Source organism: Scyliorhinus canicula, chromosome 1 (genome assembly GCF_902713615.1).
Source record: "Scyliorhinus canicula chromosome 1, sScyCan1.1, whole genome shotgun sequence".
Lineage (NCBI taxonomy): Eukaryota > Metazoa > Chordata > Chondrichthyes > Carcharhiniformes > Scyliorhinidae > Scyliorhinus > Scyliorhinus canicula.
The window spans coordinates 3,477,805-3,504,306 of NC_052146.1; the positions used below are offsets into that span (position 1 = coordinate 3,477,805).

The 26,502-nt window shown below is 49.8% G+C and overlaps 1 protein-coding gene across 3 annotated transcripts in view; it reads left to right on the forward strand.

The window, feature by feature from the left end:
- Positions 1-26,502, forward strand: part of piwil1 (piwi-like RNA-mediated gene silencing 1) — a 64,741-nt gene that overhangs the window by 13,372 nt on the left and 24,867 nt on the right. For all 3 annotated transcript variants that reach the window (XM_038801954.1, XM_038801866.1, XM_038802034.1), the window contains exons 6-13: positions 236-357; positions 985-1,065; positions 4,402-4,599; positions 4,859-4,970; positions 5,115-5,238; positions 8,403-8,520; positions 9,216-9,330; positions 26,191-26,378. In XM_038801954.1, the coding sequence (XP_038657882.1) occupies positions 236-357; positions 985-1,065; positions 4,402-4,599; positions 4,859-4,970; positions 5,115-5,238; positions 8,403-8,520; positions 9,216-9,330; positions 26,191-26,378 (1,058 nt within the window). The remainder of the gene's footprint in view (positions 1-235; positions 358-984; positions 1,066-4,401; positions 4,600-4,858; positions 4,971-5,114; positions 5,239-8,402; positions 8,521-9,215; positions 9,331-26,190; positions 26,379-26,502) is intronic.

Below are 26,502 nucleotides of genomic sequence, written 5' to 3' on the forward strand. Positions count from 1 at the left end.
ACTAAGATGCATTTGCCTGCTGTACCCAATTATAGTCCAGGCCTTCATTAGACAGGAATAGGCCATTCAACGCTTAGAGCCTGCTGCACCATTCAACAAGGTCATGGCTGATCCCACTATGGTCTCAAATGTTGTCGGAGGTGCTAATTTCCATCTAAAATGGGGATGATTTCAGGTTTAAATACATGAAATGTTTGAGTTTTAATAAGATTTGTGACCTTTCTTTAATTGTAAGGTCACTGAACTACTCAGCCAGACACGTGATGGTCAGAATGTGAAGGTAACAGTTACTTTGACCAATGAATTGCCTCCAACTTCTCCAACATGTCTTCAGTTTTACAACATTGTGTTCAAAAGGTGGGTGATTAAAAAAAGGTGGGTGATTGGAAAAAGGTGTCTTTTGGCCTGGCAACTTGAAGGATTGTGGGACTTAAGTGGTTGGTCCCAGTGGTTGAAGTAGTGCAGGCATGCTGTATCGGATAGCTGCCTATTTTGCAAGTTCTAAGATTTTCTGGGCTAATTAATGTTTAATAATGACACTCCATTCGAAGTGAACTTCCTTCCGATTGGATTAAAATTTTGTGTTTTGGATACACTACTGTTTAAGTCAGACAGGTACAGCTTGGGAGAGTCCAAGTACCTTGGGTACCTCAGTGTAGGGTTGAACGGAATGACCGTCTGTGAAACATGCACTCATTTGTGCAAACAAAATTCCTATTTGCAAGAATTTCACACAAGCTTACATCTGACCGATCAAAGGATTTCAGATATCAGAGTTGATCCTGGTATGTTTAATTGTAATTCTGAGATTTAAATAATTCGAAGCTTGTCTGCTGTTGCCTCAATTTATTAAAAAAAATAGAAATTTGCAGTTGGGCGAATTTATCTATCTCTGCCATGTTAAATAGATATGATTGTAATTGTGCCATTTCTAAAAAACACTTCCAATTCCTTACAGAAATTCAGAAGTTTTTTTTTTTGCAGACTTTTAAAGATGATGTCCTTGCAGCAAATTGGCCGAAACTACTACAACCCTCAGGATCCCATTATGATTCCACAGCACAGGTAGGTGACAACTAATTATAAATGCAAACACTTGATTTGATTGAGCTGGTGAATTTTCCTTTCATTGGGTGAGTCAAGATCAAGCGTAGTCTTCAGTCAGAAATAGCAGGGTTGGAAGTCAGTAATTCTGAAATGCTGCCTATTTTGTCCTTTTTATTTCTGTTTGAGTCCGCATTAGCACGGTGGCTTGCCAAACTAATCATACCTTACACACAAGTGGCTACATTGGCAGCAAGGTGGAATTACCATCTGAAAAGTTACCTATTGATGTGAACATTGAAAATTAGCAGTTGAGCATGTTGACAAGAACTGTATTCGGATGCAAGATTTTTAACATGGGTTCAAATTGGATTCCATCCAACTAAAAACAAACTTAAGGGCGCAATACAAGACCAGGGATGTGCTTCTGAGGCTGTGTTAAGGCTCTGGTCAGACCCCATTTGGAGTATGTGAGCAGTTTAGGGCCCTGTATCTAAGGAAGGATGTGCTGGCCTTGGAAAGGATCCAGAGGAGGTTCACAAGAATGATCCCTGGAATGAAGAGCTTGTTGTATGAGGAACGTTTTAGGACTCTGGGTCTGTACTCGTTGGAGTTTAGAAGGATGAGACGGGATCTTATTGAAACTTAGAAGATACTGCAAGGCCAGGATAGAGTGGACGTGGAGAGGATGTTTTCACTTGTAAGAAAAACTAGAACCAGAGGACACAACCTCAGACTAAAGGGACAATCCTTTAAAACAGAGATGAGGAGGAATTTCTTCAGCCAGAGGGTGGTGAATCTGTGGAACTCTTTGCCGCAGAAGGCTGTGGAGGCCAATTCACTGAGTGTCTTTAAGACAGAGATAGATAGGTTCTTGATTAATAAGGGGATCCGGGGTTATGGGGAGAAGGCAGGAGAATGGGGATGAGAAAAATATCAGCCATGATTAAATGGCGGAGCAGGCTCTGTGCCGAGTGGCCTAATTCTGCTCCTATGTCTTGTGGTCTAATTAAATTAAATGGGAACAAATCCCATTGCGAGCGTGTTTAGTTGTTTGTTTCCTGGCTCGCAGCGCCGAAAAACACAAGGCTATAAAACGCGACTTGTGTTTGATAAGGGGCCTTAATGGGGAACGCGTGGCCGAGGCTGCACATAACCCTATTTTGTTCACTGGAGAGCTCCGCTCGCCGGAACTCAGTGTAGTGAGAGAACAGGTCACTATTTTTAAATATTGTCTCGACCTCGGAGGCCCTTGAAGCGACCCCTCCCAAGCCCCAAAGCACTATGGGAAAGCCCCCTGCACTCCCCAAGGTTAAGGAGATTGATCCCACGCCTCGGGTAACTTGGAAATCTATACCTTAAAGTGAGACTAGCAGTCTTGCTTGAATATGCAGATTTGCTAGAAAGTGATCCCAGCTAAATGGGCGGGATTCCTATCGCTACGCTTTGCGAGATTGTGTTAGATCTTGTGAGGCGTTGCAAGCCGGGTAGATACAGGCTATCTGTGGCAGGCAGGTTGTGAGGACGAGATGATGAGCTTTTTGGCTCTTGTTGGTTCTCTCACTCTCACCACCTGCTGCTGATGCAGTCTAGCAGCTGAAGCTTAGGACTTGGCCTGTAATGGTACAACCTAGATGGACATTGCAAGTCTTCCATCCTTGGTACGTTTTCTTTCCCATTTTTCCCTGATGCCATGAGACTTCATGGGACCTCGAGGATGCTCGCTCCTGACGGTGTGCCATAGTGCTGCCACCTCTGGTGGGTTTTTCCTGTTGATGGGACAGGACGTGCCCAGGGAAGGTGGTATATGGGACATTGTCTGTAGGGTATGATTCCTTGGATGTGACTGCTAGGTTGTTGCTTGACTAGTCTGTGGGAAGTGCTCGCAATTTTGGCACAAGTCCACAGATGTTGGGAACATAAGAACTAAGAGCAATAGGCCATCTGGCCCTTCGAGCCTGCTCTGCCATTCAATGAGATTACGGCTGATCTTTTGTGGACTCAGCTTCACTTTCCTGCCTGAAAACCATAACCCTTTATTCTTTTATTCTCCAAAAAACTATCTATCTCTATCTTGAAAACATTTAATGAAGGAACCTCAACTGCTTCACTGGGTGGGGAATTCCATAGATTCACAACCCTTTGGGTGAAGAAGTCTGCATCTATCGTATCTATTCCCTTCATAATTTTATATGTTTCTATAAAGTCCTCCCTGCACCCTTCTAAATTCCAATGAGCACAGTCCCAGTCTACTCAACCTCTCCTTGTAATCCAACCCCTTCAGCTCTGGGATTAACCTAGTGAATCCCCTCTGCACACCCTCCAGCCGACTGATACGTCCTTTCTCTGGTAAGAAGACCAAAACTGAACACAATACTCCAGGTGTGGCCTCACTAGAATCTTATACAGTTGTAGCATTATCTCACTAGTCTTAAATTCCATTCCTCTAGCAGTGAAGGACAAAACTCCATTCGCCTTCTTAATCACCTGTTGCACCTGTAAACCAACTTTCTGTGACTCATGCACTAGCACACCCAGGTCCCTCTGCACAGCAGCATGTTTCAATATTTTATCATTTAAATAATAATCCCTTTTGCTGCTGTTCCTACCAAAATGGATAACCTCACATTTGTCAACATTGTATTCCATCTGCCAGACCCTAGCCCATTCACTTAACCTATCCAAATCCCTCTGCAGACTTCCGGTATCCTCTGCACTTTTGCTTTACCACTCATCTTAGAGTCGTCTGCAAACTTGGACACATTGCCCTTGGTCCCCAACTCCAAATCATCTATGTAAATTGTGAACAATTGTGGGCTCAACATTGATCCCTGAGGGACAAAACTAGCTACTGATTGTGAACCAGAGAAACACCTATTAACCCCCACCCATTAATCCCCAAGGAGGATTTGCAGGATCGACAGGGCTTGAGTTTACCGTTGTAGTTTCCAGTGCCTAGATTGATGCCAAGTGGTCTGTCTGCTTTTCCTCCTTTATTGACTCTCTAGCCATTTGATTGAACTGAGTGGCTTGCTGGGCAATTTTAGATGGCATTTAGAGTCACATTGCTGTGCGTCTGGAGTTGCATAGGCCAGACCAAGTAAGGATGGTGGATTTTCTTCTCTAAAGGATATTCAGTGAATCAGATGAGTTTTGATGACAATTAACAATGGCTTTGTGATCGCGTTAGACCAGTTTTCAATTCCATATTTATGATTTGAAGTTACCATCTGCCGTGGTGGGATTTGAACCAATGTTTCCAGCACATTAGCCTGGACTTTTGGATTTACTGCTGTGACATTACCACTGTGCCCCCACCTCCCACTAACATTCTGATATTTCCCCCCCCCATGGCAGGATCATGGTTTGGCCAGGGTACACCACTTCAATTCTACAGTACGAGAACAGTGTCATGTTATGTGCAGATGTCAGTCACAAGATTCTGCGTAGTGAAACTGTACTTGACGTAATGTATCAGTTGTATGAGCAATTTGGTGAACATCGGTTTCAAGAGGCCTGCTCCAAAGAGCTAGTTGGAGTAATAGTTCTTACCAGGTAAGATGTGACGGAGTGTGAGTTGCTTCATGGCTTCCATATGGAAACAGGAAATGTCTAATGGTAGGCCTCTAATTCAAAAGACAATTGTGTTGAAGAGCATGAGGAGGAGCTTATTCTAAATCTGAAGTACTATACCGTTTAATGTTAGATGCTGATTCTTCCTTCTGCTTAAATTAGAAATTCAGCTTTTTGACATAACGTGCATTTTTAGGATGTAATCATTGTAAACTAATTCATTCTTCATGGTGATTTCTAGATACAACAACAAGACTTACCGAATCGATGACGTTGATTGGGTTCAGAATCCACGGAACACCTTTAAAAAGGCAGACGGATCTGAAATTAGCTACATTGATTACTACAAGAAGGTATGAATGTGCTGCTGTCATTGATCTTCAGTAAGAAGTTATAACGTTTCTGCATTGCCCGTGTAATTTGCTAAATAGTACGTTGGCAAACTGGCTTTGGATAGGAAAATTTGAGCTATGCCTATTTTTTCTTTCTCTCCGCAGCAATATAGTACAGACATCACTGACTTGAACCAGCCAGTGCTCATTAGTCAGCCCAAACGGCAAGGACCTGGGGGTACTAGTATTGGACCCATCTGCCTCATTCCAGAGCTGTGCTATCTTACAGGTATGGTGCCTAATTTGAATAATTATCCAGTGCATGACTCATTGTAGGTATGAAGTAGATTCCATGTCATTCGCTGCATCTTGTACATGTAGTGGTACATACTAGTGGTATAGTGGTGCAGGATGTTGAAATATTTTGCTACTGTTAAGTGGCTGTTGAATCATGTTTTTTAAGATTGTCTGGGTGTGAAATAAAAATCGTCATAGTCCCCGAGGACTATGCTACCCTCCTTTTGAGAGCACTAACTGGTGGTGATTTAACTTGAGGGTCACTGCACCTCAGGTGAGGGGCATGTTTGAGAAGGCAGGACCATCATGGATAGGACTAGGGAGGTTATGCTGCAATTGTATAAAGTGTTAGTGAGGCCACACCTGGAGTATTGTGTTCAGTTTTGGTCGCCTTACCTGAGAAAGGACGTACTGATGCTGGAGGGTGTGCAGAGGAGATTCACTAGGTTAATCCCAGAGCTGAAGGGGTTGGATTACGAGGAGAGGTTGAGTAGACTGGGTCTGTACTCGTTGGAATTTAGAAGGATGAAAAAAAAAAAATGAGGGGGGATCTTATAGAAACATAAAATTATGAAGGGAATAGATACGATAGATGCGGGCAGGTTGTTTCCACTGGCGGGTGAAAGCAGAACTAGGGGGCATAGCCTCAAAATAAGGGGAAGTAGATTTAGGGCTGATTTTAGGAGGAACTTCTTCACCCAAAGGGTTGTGAATCTATGGAATTCCTTGCCCAGTGAAGCAGTTGAGGCCTTTTCATTAAATGTTTTTTAAGATAAAGATAGATAGTTTTTTTAAGAATAAAAGGATTAAGGGTTATGGTGTTAGGGCCGGAAAGTGGAGCTGAGTCCACAAAAGATCAGCCGTGATCTCATTGAATGGTGGAGCACGCTTGAGGGGCCAGATGGCCTACTCCTGCTCCTAGTTCTTATGTTCTTGTGTAACCTCAGCTGGTACAGGAAGTAAACCCGCGCTGTTGGCATCGCTCAAGTCCCAAAATAGCTACCCAGCTAACCGACTCCCAGTGTACTGATCTGTTATGGGAGCGGTGTTTTCAGAACCCCAAAATGTATCATGGAGTTCAACCAACCCCCACCTTTAATGAATTGTTGCTTTTGAAGCACACTGATTGTTCCCCAGGTGTAGTATTACAATTATGGACACGTGGTTTTCAAAACAAAACAACTTTTATTCCACAAACTCAAATTAACCTTTTAAATAAACATTGGTTCTCTTAACATCCCTTACTTCAAAGATAACCCCGAAAATAATACAACACTACCCAATCCTGCAAACTGTTCCTTTACACATCCAAAAGATTTAACAAACCTTCAAAAACAGACATGAGGTTACATTTAATATATTTAGTCTTTGGATTTACAGACATCAACAGACCAGCTCGGTGTGTCTTCCTACAGCTCTCAGCAAAACACACACACACCCAGCTGCTCTCTCAAACTGAAACTGAAAACCCAGAACTAACCTCAAAATGGCTGAACTGAGCTCAGCTCCACCCACTCTCTGACATCACTATTTTCTTAAAGGTACATTGCTTAAACATCCATTTCTTGAAGGTACTCTCACATGACAGATCAAATGTTTACCTGTGATCTTCCTGCCTCAAGGTTTTGCACTCCAGCAAGCTACTGGGAGGACATTTTTGTAAAGTTCATTGCACATGTAATTTGGCATTTGCTGGTGATTGTGGTTAAATAATGTGAAATATATTGTACAGATTTGCAGCAGGATGGTCGTGGATTTAAGGAAGCTACTCCAATGGGCTGCTGTTCAGTGAATCTTTTATCTGCACATAAGATGTATGTTGGAATGAATAGGTGCTGTGCACTGATAGGTGCTTTCTCCAACCCAGAATAACCTTGTGGAGCACAGCATGTGACTGCAAGAAGCAAAGCTGTATGCGTGAGACTGCGCACGTTCTCCCCACGTGTGTGTGGGTTTACTCCGGGTGCTCTGGTTTCCTCCCACAGTCCAAAGATGTACCGGTTAGGTGGATTGGCCATGCTAAATTGCCCCTTGATGTCCAAAGATGTGCAGGTTAGGTGGGGTTGTTGGGATAGGGCAGGGGGAGGAGGGCCTTGGCTGGGTGCTCTTTCAGAGGGTCAGCGCAGGTTAGATGAGCCTTCCAGACTGTAGGGATTCTATGATTCTCACTGTTTGTTAAAGCAAAATAGAACAATAGAAGGTGCCAGCACAGAAGGAAGAATATGTTAATGCAGCTTTGTGACTTTCTGACCATGATGGGAGCAAACTTGCAGCATCCATGTTTCTCAAACTCCAAAAAATTGTGTTTCGAAGTTTACATTTTCAAAGGGAGTGAAATATTTTTTGCTCCTCTTGTCCAGTGTTCTATTCTTTAGCCAAGCTGAATTTTGCTTTTAACAGTGTCAGCTTCAACAGCTCAATGGTAGAACCCGTCTCTAGAGTAACAAGGTTCCAGGTGTAAGTCCCACTCTCGGCTTGAGCACAGAAAGTCAATGGTGAAGCTGCAGAGCAGTCAGTGCAGTACTGAGGGGGTGTTAGAACATAGAACATACAGTGCAGAAGGAGGCCATTCGGTCCATCGAGTCTGCACCGACCCACTTAAGCCCTTACTTCCACCCTATCCCCGTAACCCAATAACCCCTCCTAACGTTTTGGTCACTAAGGGCAATTTATCATGGCCAATCCACCTAACCTGCACGTCTCTGGCGTGTGGGAGGAAACTGGGGCACCCGGAGGAAACCCACGCAGACACGGGGAAAACGTGCAGATTCCGCACAGACAGTAACCCAGCCGGGAATCGAACCTGGAACCCTGGTGCTGTGTAGCCACAGTGCTATCCACTTGTGCTGCCCTATGCTACCATGCTGCTGTACTGTTGGTGCCATCTTTCAAGTGAGGCATTAAACAGGGCCTCCCTCATCAGCCTGCTCAAGTGAATGTGGAAGGTCCCTTTGAAGTGTAAGTGAGTTTTCCTCCGTATCTCATCCCTCAGCAGTATCACAAAAAATCTGCTCCGGTCACTTTTACATTGCTGTTTATGGGAATTTGCAATGCACAAATTACATGATTCACCTCAAATAAGCACTAACATGGTTGTAAAATCCTTTGTGGCTGTGAAAGGCATTGTATAAATGCAAGTCTTCTGTTTATTTATAGGTATGACCGATAAGATACGATCTGATTTCAATGTTATGAGGGACCTGTCTGTACACACAAGATTAGCACCAGAACAAAGAGAACAACGATTGTGGCGTTTCATAGACTACATCCAAAAGTATGTTCTTGAATTAAATGAAAGTTGGAAAAATCTTTGGTCTTCAGAAGTGTAAAAACCAACATTTTGTTGTGTAGTTTATTGTAACTTTCAGTCGATCCTTTCAATAGACTCAAAATTTCAATTCTGTTCATTTGCTTTTTAATTCTGCATTTTCTGCTTCTGTGTTGGTTTCTTAGGTTAGCAGATTGACTCTCACTTTGAACTTGAGTATTTAGTTCGGTCCTTCCAACTTTTCCTTGGCCTCAGTTTGGCCCCAGCCAGCACTGGAACTGGAATCTGAGCCAGCATCACTGAGAATTTAGAATGTCATTTACTTCTTTATCTTGGAGTGCGCCTGGATATTTACAATTAATCTAATTTACAAAGGCCATTTGGTGAAACTGTGCCGCTGCCGTCTGTACTCCACATGAAGACGGTTCCACTTTCCTTCATCTAACTGTCAGCATAATCGACTGTTTCTTCTTTGTGTTAATCTAGTTTCCTTTTACATAGGACAGTTCAGTCTCTCTTGTGCAAGCAGCTTGATGACAGCACAATAATAGAATAATTTAACATCTGAACGTGTCTTTATCTGTTGTTTGAAGCTGGTTTAATATGATTTATTTTGTATTCTGGCGAATGAAGAAAATAAATAAATTTTAAACTTATTATTAGGTTGCGATGAATTGTTAAACTTTTATTTTTAAAAACAGGGATGATAATGTACAGAAGGAACTCTCTGACTGGGGTCTCCAGTTTGATGCTAAATTACACTCCCTGTCTGGCCGAGTTGTGCCTTCAGAGAAGATCCACCAAGGTGGAAAAATGGTAAGTGCAAGTGTCTTAATTTGAAATTTCAACCAGATTGTGAATGGCTAGAAACAGTATTCAAATCCACACGCAAGTAGGAATTGCTAAATTTCATCAGCCAAATGGTTCTTGAATCTACTTCATAAGCACTTAAGTTGCTCCAGCTTTGAGTGTGAGGGTGCCTTCAGGACATTGATAAACATGTGGCGTGGCAACTCAGTACTTTCAGCCACTGGCCAACAATGTATTGTTTAAGGCTAGACACCACAGTAGTTAATATAATGAAGTGTCAGCTACAATAGACAGAAAGTGGAGTTGTGTATAAAAGCACTTAATATATGCAGGTAGTCTTTGATGGGAAGTCTTATTGGGAAGGTAGCAGGCTCGCAGAAATTTTGATTTACATTAGTATTACTTCAACTAGGGAACAAAGGAACAAGGGTCAGCTCTTTGAGCTTGTCTGCCATTCATCTAAAGCTTGACTAATCCTGTATCTCAACTCTACCCAATATGGTTCTGTAATCCTCACATCTTTGCCTTCATACAAATTGGCAGCACAGCAATGGCCATTCCTGTCTTCATACCTTTGAGTGTCTGTGCGGAGTCTGCACATTCTCCCCATGTCTGCATGGGTTTCCTCCGGGTGCACCGGTTTCCTCCCACAAGTCCCGAAAGACTTCCTGTTAGGTGAATTGGACATTATGACTCCGATTGGGTACAACTGTGGCTTTATTGCAGTCTGATGTGTGGCCTCCTACTGCAGCTGGCGAAATGGCAGATCAATGGCGGACATGCATATTTATACAACTCCTAGTGGGCGGAGCCAGCTGGCAGGGGCTACCGGCGAACCTGTAGTACAGGTCCTACCTTACATCCCCTAATACAGGTGTACACAGTGGTTCACCACATTCACCCCCTGTTAAAAATGAGTCCGGCGGGGATGGTGTGGAACTATATACAATGTTACGAATTATGTACAGTGTCTTATAAAATTAGTGGGGAAGGAAAACAATGTCCATTTTGACGGTCCGGTGCCAGTCAGAGGTTCAGTCGATCTGGTGCTTTGACGATTCGCTGGGAGGGACGTAACGGTGGCAGCAATGGCGGTGCTGGTGTCACCGACGTTGATGCTGGCGGTGCTGGTGCTGGCCAGTAGTCGGATGACCCAGGCAGCGTGCCGAAATCTTCTTCGTCCTCTTGCGTGGGCAGGGGAAGGAGAGATGGACCTGGAGGGGTTAATGTCGGTATGGCTGGGGGAGGGGAGGGTGGCGCATGGGTGGGGAAGTGTGTTTCGCTGGAACCTGAGGGAGCCAGGTCCCTGAGGGAGACAGTATCTTGTCGGGGAACTCCACGTAGGCATATTGGGGGTTGGCGTGGAGAAAGTGTACCCTGTCCACCAAGGGGTCCGCCGTGTGGAGTCGGACGTGCCTACGGAGCAGGGCCGGTCCTGGAGCTGCGAGCCAAGTCGGGAGCGACACCCCGGATGTGGACTTCCTGGGGAAGCTAAAAACGCGTTCATGGGGTGTGTTATTTGTGGTGGTGCACAGTAGTGACCGGATGGAGTGGAGTACATCAGGGAGGACCTCCTGCCAGCGAGAGGCTGGAAGGTTCCTGGACTGTAGGGCCAGCTGGACGGCCCTCCAAACCGTCCCGTTCTCCCCCTCTACCTGCCCGTTTCCCCGGGGGTTGTAGCTGGTCGTCCTGCTGGAGGCGATACCCCTGCTGAGCAGGAACTGACGCAGCTCATCGCTCATGAATGAGCATCCCCTGTCACTGGATGTAGGCAGGGAAAGCGAACAGAGCGAAGATTGTGTTGAGGGCCTTGATGACGGTGGCAGACGTCATATCGGGGCATGGGATGGCGAAGGGGAATCTGAAGTACTCATCGACCACGCTGAGGATATGCGTGTTGCAGTCGGTGGACGGGAGGGGCCCTTTGAAATCCACGCTGAGGCGTTCAAAGGGCGGGAAGCCTTCATCAGGCGTGCACGGTCCGGCCGGTAGAAGTGCAGCTTGCACTCCGCACAGACCTGACAGTCTTTAGTGACTGTCCATACTTCCTCAACGGAGTAGGGCAGGTTGCGAGCCTTGACGAGGTGGTACAGTCGTGTGACCCCCGGGGACTAAGGCTGTCGTGCAGGGCCCGGAGTTGGTCTACTTGTGCGCTGGCACATGTACCTCGGGAGAGGGCGTCTGGGGGCTTGTTGAGTTTGCTGGGGCGATACAAAATCTCGTAATTATAGGTGGAGAGCTCGATTCTCCACCGCAAGATTTTATCATTTTTGATCTTGCCCCGCTGCGTGTTGTTAAACATGAAGGCTACCGACCGTTGGTCAGTGAGGAGAGTGAATCTCCTGCCGGCCAGGTAATGTCTCCAATGCCGCACATCTTCAACGATGGCTTGGGCCTCTTTTGTGACGGATGAGTGCCAAGTTTCAGAGGCGTGAAGGGTGCGGGAAAAGAATGCCATGGTCTGCCTGCCTGATTGAGGGTGGCAGCAAGGGCAACATCTGAAGCGCCGCTTTCTACTTGAAAGGCAGTGTCTCGTCTATTGCGTGCATCCCGGCCTTGGCTATGTCTGCTCTGATACGGGCGAAGGCATGTTGTGCCTCGGCCGCGAGGGGAAATTGAGTGGACTGTATGAGTGGGCGGGCCTTGTCCGCATAGTTTGGGACCCACTGGGTGTAGTACGAAAAGAACCCCAGGCAGCGTTTTGAGGGCCTTGGGGCAGTGGGGGAGGGGAAGCCCCATGAGGGGGCGCATGCAGTCGGGATCGGGCCCCAGAAGTCCGTTTTGGACTACATAGCCAAGGATGGCTAAGCGGGTCGTGCTGAACGCACACTTCTCTTTATTTTTATTCAAAATTTTTACATTATAAATAACCGAAAAGGAAAATAGAAATCCCCCCTGTCCCTTTACAGAAAAAATGAAACAAAATACATAAAAAATGAACGTTAACCAATAGTAAATCTTCAACCAAACACAAACATCCCCCCCCCCCCCCCCCCCCGGGTTGCTGCTGCTACTGACCCCCTCGTAACGCTCCGCCAGGAAGTCTAGGAATGGCTGCCACTGCCTGAAGAACCCTTGCACAGATCCCCCTTAAGGCAAATTTCACCTCCAATTTAATAAACCCATGTTGTTAATCCAGGATTCCACGCTTGGGGGGCCTCGCATCCTTCCACTGAAGCAGAATCCTTCGCCGGGCTACCAGGGACGCAAAGGCCAGAATACCGGCCTCTTTCGCCTCCTGCACTCCCGGCTCATCCAACATCCCAAATATTGCAAGCCCCCAGCCCGGCTTAACCCTGGAATTCACCACCCTTGACACCGTCCTTGCTATGCCCCTTCAGAACTCCTCTAACGTGTGGGTATGGTTTGCTGGACCCCCTGAACACCTTGCACATCTAGCCTCACTTCCAAAGAACTGGCTCAGCCTTGCCCCGGTCATATGCGCCCTGTGCAGCACCTTAAATTGTATAAGGCTGAGCCTAGCGCAAGTGGAGGAAGAATTTACTCTTCCCAAGGCAGTCGCCCACATATCCCTCCCCCAGTTCCTCCTCCCACTTACCTTTTAACCTCTCCACCAAGTCCTCCTCCTCCTCCTGCATCATCTGATGAATTGCCAAAATCCTACCCTCTCCAACTCACACCCCCGACAGCATCCTATCCTGAACCCTGTGCGTCGGCAGCAGTGGGAACTCCACCACCTGACGCCTAACGAACGCCTTTCTTGCATATATCTGAAGATATTTCCGGGGGGGGGGAGCCCGAATTTCTCCTCCAGTTCCCTAAGACTCGCAAACTTCCCGTCGATGAACAGGTCCCCAATCCTCCTAATACCCGCCCTGTACCAGCTCCGGAACCCCTCCCCCATCCATTTTCCCCGGGACAAACCGATTGGTGTTCTCGTATCGGGGACCACACCTAGGCCCCCACCTCCCCCCTGTGACGTCTCCACTGCCCCAGATTTTGAGTGTCGCCGCCACCACCGGGCTCGTAGTGTACCTCATCGGAGGGAGCGGCAGCGGTGCCGTCACCAGCGCCCCCAAGGTCGTGCCCACACAGGGCGCCATCTCCAACCTCTTCCATGCTGCCCCTTCCCCGCTCCATTACCCATTTACGCACCATCGCCATGTTGGCAGCCCAGTAATACCCGCAGAGGTTAGGCAACGCCAGCCCCCCCCCCCCCCCCCCCCCCCCCCCAAATCTCTGCTCCGCTCCAGAAACACCTTCTCACCCTCGGGGTCGTCTTAGCCCACACTAACCCCATAATACTCCTGTTAACCTGCTTAAAAGCCTTGGGGATCAGGATGGGGAGGCACTGAAACAAAAACAGAAACCTCTGGAGCACCGTCATTTTAATGGACTGCACCCTACCCGCCAGGGAGAGCGGCAGCATATCCCACCTTTCGAACTCCTCCTCCATTTGCTCCACCAGCATCGTTAAATTGAGTTTATGCAGGGCCCCCCAGCTTCTAGCCACCTGCACCCCCAAGTATCTAAAACTCCTCTCTGCCCTTTTTAGCGGAAGCTCACCAATCATCCTCTCCTGGTCTCCCGGCTGCACCACGAACAGCTCACTCTTCCCCATATTAAGCTTATCCCGGAGAAATCCCCAAACTCCCTGAGGATCCTCTGCCACATACAATAACAAATCGTCTGCATACAGTGATACCCGGTGTTCCTCCCATCCCTGCACCAACCCCCTCCAATTCCTAGACTCTCCCAAAGCCATGGCCAGGGGCTCAATCGCCAGCGCAAAGAGCAGGGGGATAAAGGACACCCCTGCCTCGTTCCTCGGTATAGCTGGAAATATTCCGACCTCCTGTTCGTGGCCACACACGCCACCGGGGCCTCGTACAGCAGTCTCACCCAGCTGACGAACCCCTCCCAAACCCCAACCTCCTCAACACCTCCCACAGGTACCTCCACTCCACCCTATCGAAGGCCTTCTCTGCGTCCATAGCTACCACTACCTCCGCCTCCCCCTCCACCGCCAGCATCATAATTATATTCAGGGGCCTATGTACGTTGGTATTCATCTGCCTCCCTTTCACAAAACCCGTCTGATCCTAGTGTATAAACCCCGGGACCCCCCGTAAATGCGTTTCCTGAAGCATGACCACATCTGGGCAGCAGGGTAGCATGGTGGTTAGCATAAATGCTTCACAGCTCCAGGGTCCCAGGTTCGATTCCCGGCTGGGTCACTGTCTGTGTGGAGTCTGCACATCCTCCCCCTGTGTGCGTGGGTTTCCTCCGGGTGCTCCGGTTTCCTCCCACAGTCCAAAGATGTGCGGGTTAGGTGGATTGGCCATGCTAAATTGCCCGTAGTGTCCTAATAAAAAAGTAAGGTTAATGGGGGGGGTTGTTGGGTTACGGGTATAGGGTGGATACGTGGGTTTGGGTAGGGTGATCATGGCTCGGCACAACATTGAGGGCCGAAGGACCTGTTCTGTGCTGTACTGTTCTATGTTCTATCTGCCTTTAGCCCCTTCAGGTGCGCGAACACATGGGCACATTTGACCGGCCCGTTCAGGCCTCTTGCGTTCCAAGTTATGAGCCGGATCAGGGGGCTGCTCGCCCCCCTCCCCGGTCGACTAGCCATAACCCTTCCTAGGCCAGCCACGAGCCCCTCGCACTTCCCGTTCCTCCCAGCGGCAGACCCCCGCCCCGACCTCCTCTACAAACTCCAGCTCCCCCTTGGCCATTCCAGCAGCAACCCGGTTCTCCCCCCCCCCCCCCCCCCCCTCCCGTGAGGTTTCCCCCTAGCTGCATTCACTACCGTGAGTCAGCGACTCCTGCTGACCCCGGCTACTCACGCCGTTCCATCGACCCCCCCCCCCCCCCCCCCCCCCCCCAGTGTGGGAATCTCTGCCCCCCCCTGTCCATCAACGGGTTCTCCCCGACCCCACCCCTTCCACTTAGCGTGTGGAAAAAGCCTGCGCTTTCCGCCCATCCGACCCCGCCCCCTCTGGCATAGCTTCCCTTCCATGCCCAGTCCCAATTCCTCCGGCTCGGGCCTCCCCCAGAATCCGCAAATTCTTTCTCCTCGGCCGATTCTCCAGGTCCTCGAGCTTCACCTGCCATTTCTTATGGAGCGCCTTGTGTGTCTCCACCTTCACCGCCAGGCCCAAGATCTCGTCCTCATTCTCCAAGACCTTTTGTCGGACCTCCCGGATCGCCGCCCCTTGGGCCGTCTGGGTCTCGAGCAGCTTATCAATTGACGCCTTCATCGGCTCTAGCAGCTCTGACTTCAGCTCCGTGAAGCAGCGCTGGCGAAACTCCTGCTGCTCCTGTGACCACTGCTCCCACGCTGCCTGGTCTCCACCCGCCGCCATCTTGGCCTTCCTCCTTCGCACCTTTCTCTGCTCCAACTCCACTTTTTTCACCGCTCCACTCCTGGTCCAATCCATACAGTGCTGGGGGAATAATGTTGTCTCCTTCCCACACTGGGAATCGTCGAAAAAGTGCCGCTGGGGGCCCTAAAAAGAGCCCAAAAGTCCGTTTCTAGCGGGAGCTGCCGAATGTGCGACATAGCTCCGCATAGCCGCAACCGGATGTCCACCCTTTTTATTATACGTACGGTTGAGAAGAGTGGCGGTGTGGAGGAATTTAGCGAGGTTGGCATCGTGGTCCTGCTGGTCATGGCCGCAGATGGTGACATTATCTAAGTACAGAAACGTGGGCTGCAAATTGTACCGATTGACCATTCGGTCCATCTCCCTTTGGAAGACTGAGATCCCGTTAGTGACGCCGAAGGGAACCCTACGAAAGTGATAGAGCCGACCGTCCGCCTCGAAGGCAGTGTATGGAAAGTCCGAATAACGGATGGGGAGCTGGTGGTAGGCGGATTTCAGGTCAATTGTTGAGAAGACCCGGTACTGCGCAATCTGATTGACCATATCAGATATGCGTGGGAGGGGGTATGCGTCGAGCTGTGTGTACCAGTTGATGGTCTGGCTGTAGTCCACGACCAGCCTGTGTTTCTCCCCCGTTTTTACTACTACCACTTGGGCTCTCCAGGGGCTATTGCTGGCCTCGATGATACCCTCCCAAAGCAGCCTCTGGATCTCGGACCTGATTAAGGCCTTGTCCTGGCCGTTGTACCGTCTGCTCCTGGTGGCAACGGGTTTGCAATCCAAAGTTAGATTGGCAAAGGGGGGGGGGCAACCTTGAGGGTCGCGAGGCCGCAAACGGTGAGTGGAGGTGGGGGCCCGCTGAATTTGAGGGTGAGGCTCTGGAGATTGCACTGGAAATCCAGGCCCAGCAATAGTGCAGCGCAGAAGTTGGGGAGGACGTAGAGACGGAAATCGCTGAATTCTAGCCCTGGACAGTGAGACTGACCGTGCAGAATCCTCTGATCAGGACAGAGTGGGATCCAGAGGCCAGGGGGATCCGTTGGTTGGCGGGATGAACCGCGAGGGAGCAGCGCCTTACCGTATCCGGGTAGATGAAGCTTTCGGTGCTCCCGGAGTCAAGCAGGCAAGAGGTCACGTGGCCGCTGATTTTCACCGTTGTCGAAGTGGTGGCCAGGTTGTGTGGACGCGACTGGTCCAGTGTCATTGAGGCGAACTGCGGGTGGTCGTCAAAAATTTCGGATGGAGAGCGTCGGCGACCCAAATCGTGGGATGTAGTTGGCGTTCCAGCCCCGTGGGGAAGATAAGATGGTGGTGTCCGGAGGTCCTGTGGAGAACAAAATAGCGGCGCACATTGCGGGGGCGGGACAAGATGCCGGCGCCGCCCATTGGCTGCACGTGGCCCTGGGAAGAGAAGATGGTGGCGCCCATTGTGCGTTTGGCAGGGGGGATGGGGCGATAGTGGCGACTGCGCGGGCCTGGCACACTGCTGCAAAGTGGCCCTTTTTGCTACAGGACTTGCAAGTGGCGGCGTGGGCCGGGCAGCATTGGTGGGGGTGCTTCTGTTGACCGCAGAAGTAGCCGCGGGGACCCCTGGGGTGCGCGGATTGGCTAGGCAGTTCCCCAGCTGGGGGGGGTCGTTTGCGGGGTCTAGGAGGGGTAGGACGGGTGGGCTGCTTGGAGAGAGGGGTAGGCCTGGAAATTACGGGATGCGACCGTCATGGAGAGCGCTAAAGTTTTTGTCTCTTAGGTCGAGCGTGCCCCTTCCAGCACTCGTTGTCGGATGGGGTCCGATGCAATCCCCGTTACAAACGCATCGCGCATGAGGAGATTAGAATGTTCGGTGGCCGTAACGGCTTGACAGTCACAGTCCCGGACGAGTGGGATTAGGGCCCGCCAGAAGTCTTCGATAAATTCACAAGGCAGTTGAGAGCGAGTGGCGAGTACGTGCCTGGCGAAGATCGTGTTCACTTTCTGCGCGTAGTATTCTTTCTGGAGTGCCATCGCTTCCGTGTAACTCGGTGTCCTGGATCAACGGGAACACGCTTGAGCTCAACCTGGAAAAAAGACCTCTTATCTTCTGAGCCTCCGTCGGCGTGGGGGTCGCTGCGTTGATGTAAACCTCAACAAGCTAGCCAGTGATTAAAGTCCTTTCTGGCATCGGGAGAATGCGGATCCAGCTGCAGGCGATCTGGTTTGATTCTGATATCCATTTCGTTGAAAATCTGACTACAATAAATGGATGCATGATCAATTGCACAGACTCCGATTGGGTACAACTGTGGCTTTATTGCAGTCAGATGTGTGGCCTCCTACTGCAGCTGGCGAAATGGCAGATCAATGGAGGACACGCATATTTATACAGCTCCTAGTGGGCGGAGCCAGCCGGCAGGGACTACCGGCGAACCTGTAGTACAGGTCCTACCTTACATTCCATAATACAGGTTTACACAGTGGTTCACCACAGTACCCGAACAGGCGCCAGAATGTGGCGACTAGGGGCTTTTCACAGTAACTTCACTGCTGTGTTAATAATAATACTTATTGTCACAAGTAGGCTTCAATGAAGTTACTGTGAAAAGCCCCTAGTTGCCACTTTCCGGCGCCAGTTCGGGGAGGCTGGTACGGGAATTGAACCGTGCTGCTGGCCTTGTTCTGCATTACATGCCAGCTGTTTAGCCCACTATGCTAAACCAGCCCCTAATGTAAGCCTACTTAAGACAATAAAAGATTATTATCATCTGTTCTCCAAATGAACATGTTCCCCAAGTTTATATTCAATTCCTAAACTGCTGTGGGATGTGCTAGTTAAAGCTGGAGTTTTATAAATGATATTCGGCTATTGGTGACTGGGAAAATGGTACACAACAAAACTCTAGACTCTAGTATATGTGCTTTTAAAAAAAAAACCTATTCATGCAAAGAAATAACAGCATTGCAAATGCTAGCACCAAAGTACATTGCATGGATGGATCTTATTGAGTGAACTGAACTATTTAATTGCTAATTGTACAATTTAGCATGTGTAAAAATTAAGTCTCCTCTTGCTTTTCTTCCTATAACTTGTACACTGATATTTTTACATCAGTTAGAAGAAGGAAAAAAGCAGGAGCGGGATCCTCCATCCGATGCCGCCGGAATTGTGATCGGGCGGAGAAAAGTGTGTCAACCAAAAATTGAGGCTGGCGCTGGTCACCCAATGGAATGCCATGCTCCGGTGCCTTGATAGCAGTGTGAATGTGTTCCATGGCGGCGAGGACATGAAAATGTACAGTAGCATGTATTAACATCTGGGACCAAGCTGGTAGTCTCTGGCCTCCTCCAATGCTCCACCTCTTGTCAGATGAAGTGACGATGGCGCGGTTCACTTGTGGTATTTCAAATTGCGAAACTGTGCCGTGGCTGCTGAGGGAGAGAGCAAAGTTCAGTCATGTCCCCGCAACGGTGGACTGACAGTTGTGCTGCTGGCTTGGGGGTGGGGGACACCATGGCCAAGGGAGTAGCAGCTCACCCCACTGGCAGCGTTAGAGGATCCCTGGTGCCAATGGGGCCAGAGGCGCTGCAGTGCAAGCCTGGGCCACCATGCAGCCTGTTGGACCTGGTTGGGCACGTGAGTACTCGCCATATTAACATGTCTGCCCTTCACCCCGTGCAGAAAATGGATTTTGCTATCGAATGGTTTGCATCTACCCAGCCACTGCAGCCACGTCGGACACATTGAGGTTGCATGTGCCGGAGCTGCTTTAGGAAGGCTCTGCAGAACATGAGGCTGCCCCTGAGAAACAGGAGCCAGCGAGTGAGGATGCACAGCAGGCCGAGGAGTTGGGAAGGAGACATCACATCAGGCCCCGTGTATACCAGCAGCGTCTGCCGTATTGCCAGACTGGGTGTGTCACCAAAGACATTGGTTGACCAGGAGACCGTACCACATATCTGTCGGATCATGAAATGAAAAATGAAAATCGCTTATTGTCACGAGTAGGCTTCAATGAAGTTACTGTGAAAAGCCCCTAGTCGCCACATTCCGGCGCCTGTCTGGGGAGGCTGGTACGGGATCATGGCGCCCCGGAACCATGGAGGTATGGGGGTGGACACCTGCTCCTGGTGGCCATCAAGGTGACTGTTGCCCTGAACAGTTTTGCTGCAGGGTTCTTCCAGGTGCTGAGTGGGGATCTGTCTGGGATCTTCCAGACCTCCCTGTACACGTGCATGTTGCCTTAATGGAGGCGCTGAATGCATGGGTGGCACAATATTCCCATCAGGTTGCCTGCGCAGTGGGATTTGCTGCCATCGTCGGGATGCCCACAGGTACAGGGGGTGATCAACGGGATACATGTCCCCCTATAGGCACTGCTACATTAAGAAATGAAAAAATGAAATGAAAATCGCTTATTGTCACGAGTAGGCTTCAATGAAGTTACTGTGAAAAGCCCCTAATCGCCACATTCCGGCGCCTGTCCGGGGAGGCTGGTACGGGAATCGAACTGTGCTGCTGACCTGCTTGGTCTGCTTTAAAAGCCAGCGATTTAGCTCAGTGAGCTAAACCAGGGAGTGCTGTTCACAAACACGAAGGGGGATTCCACACTCAATGTGCAGTGTGCACAATGCCTTCATCCTGGCGCACTCAGCGGTGCTGACAATTTTGAGGAGCTCTCCAGAATGATGGGTGACGGGGTCGTGGCTGATGACGGCCATCCGGAGGCCTCGGAGACCCGCTATAACGACAGCCATGCAATGACCAGGAGCATAATCCAAATACAATGTGGAAACGTGTGAAGTTATGCACTTTGGAAGGAGAAATGGAGGCCTAGACTATTTTCTAAATGGGGAAATGATTAGCAAAATCAGAAACACAAAGGGACTTGGGAGTCCTTGTTCACGATTCTCTTAAGGTTAATGTATAGGTTCAGTCGGCAGTTAAGAAGGCAAATGCAATGTTGGCATTCATGTCAAGAGGGCTAGAATACAAGACCAGGGATGTGCTTCTGAGGCTGTATAAGGCTCTGGTCAGACCCCATTTGGAGTATGTGAGCAGTTTAGGGCCCTGTATCTAAGGAAGGATGTGCTGGCCTTGGAAAGGATCCAGAGGAGGTTCACAAGAATGATCCCTGGAATGAAGAGCTTGTTGTATGAGGAACGTTTTAGGACTCTGGGGCTGTACTCGTTGGAGTTTAGAAGGATGAGACGGGACCTTATTGAAACTTAGAAGATACTGCGAGGCCTGGATAGAGTGGACGTGGAGAGGATGTTTTCACTTGTAAGAAAAACTAGAACCAGAGGACACAACCTCAGACTAAAGGGACAATCCTTTAAAACAGAGATGAGGAGGAATTTCTTCAGCCAGAGGGTGGTGAATCTGTGGAACTCTTTGCCGCAGAAGGCTGTGGAGGCCAATTCACTGAGTGTCTTTAAGACAGAAAAAGATACGTTCTTGATTGAAATGGGGATCAGAGGTTATGGGGAGAAGGCAGGAGAATGAGGATGAGAAAAATATCAGCCACGATTGAATGGCAGAGCAGACTCGATGGGCTAAGTGGCTCAATTCTGCTCCTATGTCTTTATGGTCTTAGGTGCCTGGACCGGGAGGGGTCCTCCAATACAGCCTGAGGAGGGTTGCCCACATCGTGGTGGTCTGCTGCATCTTCCACAATATGACACAGCAGGGGTGACATACTGGAGGGGGAACGGCAGGCCTCGTCAGACGAGGAGGATACGAAGCGGGGCCAAAATGGGCAGGGTATGGGGCCTGGGCAGCCACAGGAGGCTGCATATGCGCCACGGCTTCCGCATACTGGACAATCTAAATTGCCTCCAGGTTCACCAACTAGGGGACCTGGCTACTGGCAGCTTTAACGTCCTATTCCACCCCTGCACTCCCTCCATCCTCCCTGCACTCCACCGTCTCTGTGCTTACCACCTCTTTCACTGCAGGGTCCTGCCTCTGGGTTGGCAATATCAGCGAATCTGGCCCATGGTAAGGAGGAGGATGATTACCTTCTCCACAATTGCCTCTGGTGCTCCGCATCGTTCGACCTGTGTGCTTCACTCATGCCTGCTTAATTGGTGTCTAACTTTCTGATCTGTGTGCCCTAATGCCCCTCCTAGGTGGTCCCCAGGCGGTATATCAGAAATGGTGGCTTGCTACATATCCCGCCCTGCAACCTAGATCCCCTCTGGTGGGCGTCCTCTGGAGCGACTGAGCCCACAGTCTTTATCATAGAATTTACAGTGCAGAAGGGGGCAATTCGGCCCAACGAGTCTGCACCGGCTCTTGGAAAGAGCACCCTACCCAAGGTCAACACCTCCACCCTATCCCCATAACCCAGTAACCCCACCCAACACTAAGGGCAATTTTGGACACTACGGGCAATTTATCATGGCCAATCCACCTAACCTGCACATCTTTGGACTGTGGGAGGAAACCGGAGCACCCGGAGGAAACCCACGCACACACGGGGAGGACGTGCAGACTCCGCACAGACAGTGACCCAAGCCGGAATCGAACCTGGGACCCTGGAGCTGTGAAGCATTTGTGCTATCCACAATGCTACCATGCTGCCCTGGGAGTCACAGTTTGTATAGTGCCACCCTGTTCTGTCCGCTGCCCACAAGATACGCCAGGGACAGGTGGGAGGGATTCGGAAGCATTGCAGTGTTTCCAGTACCTTCCCTGCGGGAGTCACCGGCACAGGCCCCATCACGTCCTCCTCCCTCTGGGTGAGCGATGGTCCCCGGGCTACTCCATGGTATGGGGATGTGGCAGGGGTGAGGAGTGGGGGCTCCCCCATCACCTGGTGCTGCCAATGGAGGCTCGCTCTCTTCTTAACCAGGGTCTCCATGCTCGTGACCATGGAGCACAGGGACTGGGCCATGTCCCTCTGGGACTATGCCACATAACTCACTGACCGTGTCAGGTCCCTCTGACTGGCTCATGTCAACCAGCGCCAGCCAATGCCCTCGATACCCACGACCAAACTCTGGAATGCTGCTGCAAAGTCCATGTGGCCCTGGTACATGGCTGCCTGTGACATGACCGCCCTCTCCTGGGCCTCAGCCACCGGCCGCACAGAGTGCTCCAGACCTTGGACATCTTGACCCATGGCCGATACCGTTACACCCAACGTCTCCACTGCTGGTGCCGCTCATGCAGTGTCGTCCTGGGTGGCACTAATGGTTGTCACCCTCCCTGCCCCTGCAGGCGGTTGGACTCCTCCAACTGCACCTGCAGGTTTTGGATGGTTGCTGACACCTCCTCCCGTAGTCCCTGGCTCTGCGCTTGCACCTCCAAAATTGATGAGACCACCCTTTCCAGAAGCCCGAGACTCATCTGGACGGGAGCTAGTCCCTGGGGGTGGGCTGCTATCGACTGTCTGCCCCCTCGGACGTTACACGTGCCATAGGGACATCACAATTTATTGGGAACTATTTGCATCTCCAATGCTGACCTCCGCCTCTGCGACTGCCCGCTCTCCAACCAGATCATATTCTTCTGCTTTGGTGACGGGCCACAGGTCTGGCGGGCCTTCAGTCTTTTCTCCTTGCGGTTGTGGACTGCCTTCTGGGGGGGACAGGAAATGCACAGTGTGAGATTCTGACGTGGACAACATAGGGGGTCCACAACTAGTGGCCTCTTATGTGCAGAGAACCTGGCCATAGCAGGTGGTATGGGTGTTGGCATGTGGGTGAGGTGCATGTAGACTGCTGGTGGGTAGTGTTCGATCACCCTCTAGGGGGTGTGCGGGTATGGCTGAGTAGGACAGAGGTTGGTGCCAGGATTCTGGTGGTGGTGACCACCCTGGCTGGCCTGGGTAGTTGCCCATCCTCACCCAGCCCTACCTACCAGCATGGGCAGCACAGTAGCACAAGTGGATAGCACTGTGGCTTCATAGCGCCAGGGTCCCAGGTTTGATTCCCCGCAGGGTCACTGTCTGTGCGAAGTCTGCACGTTCTCCCCGTGTCTGCGTGGGTTTCCTCCGGGTGCTCCGGTTTCCTCCCACAGTCCAAAGATGTGCAGGTTTTTTGATTTGATTTATTATTGTCACGTATTGGAATACAGTGAAAAGTATTGTTTCTTGCATACGGTACATAGGGAAGGAAGGAGAGATATAATGTTACAGTTATAGCAAGGTGTAGAGAAAAGTTCAACTTAATACGAGGTAGGTCTATTCAAAAGTCTGATGGCAGTCGGGAAGAAGCTGTTTTTGAGTCGGTTGGTACGTGACCTCAAACTTTGGTATCTTTTTCCTGACGGAAGAAGGTGGAAGAGAGTATGTCCGGGGTGCGTGGGGTCCTTAATTATGCTGGTTGCCTTTCTGAGGCAGCGGAAATTGTAGACCAAGTCGATGGATGGGAGCCTGGTTTGCGTGATGGATTGCACTACATTCACGACCTTTTGTAATTTCCTGCGGTCTTGGGTAGAGCAGGATCCATACCAGGCTGTGATACAACCAGAAAGAATGCTTTCTATGGTGCCTCTGTAGACGTTGGTCAGTGTCGTAGGTGACATGCCAAATTTTCATCGTCTCCTGAGAAAGTAGAGTCGTTGGTGGGCTTTCTTAACTCGTGTCGGCATGGGAGAACCAGGCAGGTTGTTGGTGATCTGGAAACCTAAAAACTTGAAGCTCCCGACCCTTTCTACTTCGTTCCCATTGATGTAGACAGGGGCATGTTCTCCACTAAGCTTCCTGAAGTCAATGACAATTTCCTTCGTTTTGTTGACATTGAGGGAGAGATTATTGTCGTCGCACCAGTTCACCAGATTCTCTGTCATTCCTGTACTCTCTCGTCAATGTTTGAAATCTGACCCACTACTGTGGTGTCATCAGCAAATTTGAAAATCGAGTTGGAGGGGAATTTGGCCACACAGTCATAGGTGTACAAAGAGTATAGTAGGGGGCTGAGGTCACAGCCTTGTACGGCACCGGTGTTGAGGATGATCGTGGAGGAGGTGTTGTTGCCTATCCTTACTGATTGTGGCCTGTGGGTTAGAAAGTTCAGGATCCGGTCGCAGAGGGAGGAGCCGAGGCCAAGGCCATGGAGTTTGGAGATGAGTTTCGTAGGAATGATGGTGTTCAAGGCTGCAGTCGATAAATAGGAGTCTGACATGGGTGTCTTTGTTATCTAGGTGTTCCAGGGTAGAGTGCAGGGCCATGGAGATGGTGTCTGCTGTGGACCTGTTGCAGCGGTAGGCGAACTGTAGTGGATCGAGGCAATCCGGGAGGCTGGAGTTGATTCGTGCCATGACTAACCTTTCGAAGCACTTCATGATGATAGATGTCAGAGCCACTGGACGATAGTCATTAAGGCACGTTGCTTGGCTTTATTTTGGTACAGGGATGATGGTCGTCGTCTTGAAGCAGATAGGAACCTCACATTGTTGTAAAGAGAGGTTGAAGATGTCCGTGAATACCCCTGCCAGCTGATCCGCGCAAGACCCGAGTGCCCGTCCGGGTACCCCATCCGGGCCAGTGACTTTCCGTGGGTTGACCTTCGAGAAGGCTCCTTTGACGTCTCTAGTGGTGATCTCAGATATAAGTTCATCCGAGGCTTCTGGGGTGGAGGGCTCGCTCTCACTGACCTCTTTCTCAAAGCCGGCATAGAATGCGTTGAGCTCATCAGGGCGGGGTGCATTGGAGCCGGTAATTTTACATGCCTTCATCTTGTAGCCCGTTATGTCTTGCAGACCTTGCCATAGTCAGCGGGGGTCCTAGTGGCAAGCCTGGGACTCGAGGTTGGTCCCATTAGGTGGATTGGCCGTGATAAATTGACCTTGGTGATCAAAAAGGTTAGGCGGGACTATTGGGTTACGGGGATAGGGTGGAAGTGAGGGCTTAAATGGGCCGGTGCAGACTCGATGGGCCGAATGGCCTCCTTCTGCACTGTATGTTCTATGTATGTACCAGTCCACATGGGGGGTGATGGGTGTGGGACGGGGGCTGGTGTAAAAGGCATGGTGGTGGTGACTCGCCCTGAGGCTGTGTAATTTCTTCCTGCACAACTGTTCGGTCCTGGCGGTGGGCCCATGATGCTCACAGCATCTGCCACCTGCATCCAGGCCTGGTTGGCATCTGTGGGTGGCAGCCACATTCCCACACCAGGAAACAGGATGCCTCTCCTCCACGGCATCTAGCATGTCTCCGACTTTGCATTGGCCAACCAACTCTTCGGCGTGGCGTCGTCTTGGCTGGAATGAGTGTGTGGGGATTGGAGTGCTTGTCATGGTCTTGAGTGCCAATCCTGACCCTGGTGAATCATATGCCGGCACGTATTGGAATCTCACTAATTCCATGTGGCACTGGTGTTGACCCAATGCATATCCTGAGTGGCTCGGGACTGGCTTCGCCATCAGGACCATCGAACACTCTATTCAGTCCCAGCATCAGCACTTAGTCTCTGAAAAGGAGAATCTCGCCCAAGATATTTAGAGCAGGTACGCATTGCACAAAATAATTTGTGTCTACGTTCAATTGTACATTATTCTTTGACTAAACTTTGAATGTATGGATCTTTTTCTTTTCAGTTTGACTATAACCCTCAAGCAGCAGAGTGGTCCAGAGAAACCAGAGGTGCTTATCTGATTAATCCTATTCCACTGGAAAATTGGGTGTTGGTTTTTACCCGAAGGAATGCAGATGTAGCTAGGAGCCTTTTCCAAACTCTAGGCAAAGTGGTAAATGCAATGGGCATTCGGATGGAGAAGCCATTAATGTGAGTATTCAACATTACAGGGTATAGTTCACACTTATTGCACCATGAGTCTCAATTATATTGGGCGATGCAAATACGATCGTTTTAGGAATATAGGAAGAGAAATTAACTATTTAGCTTTTCG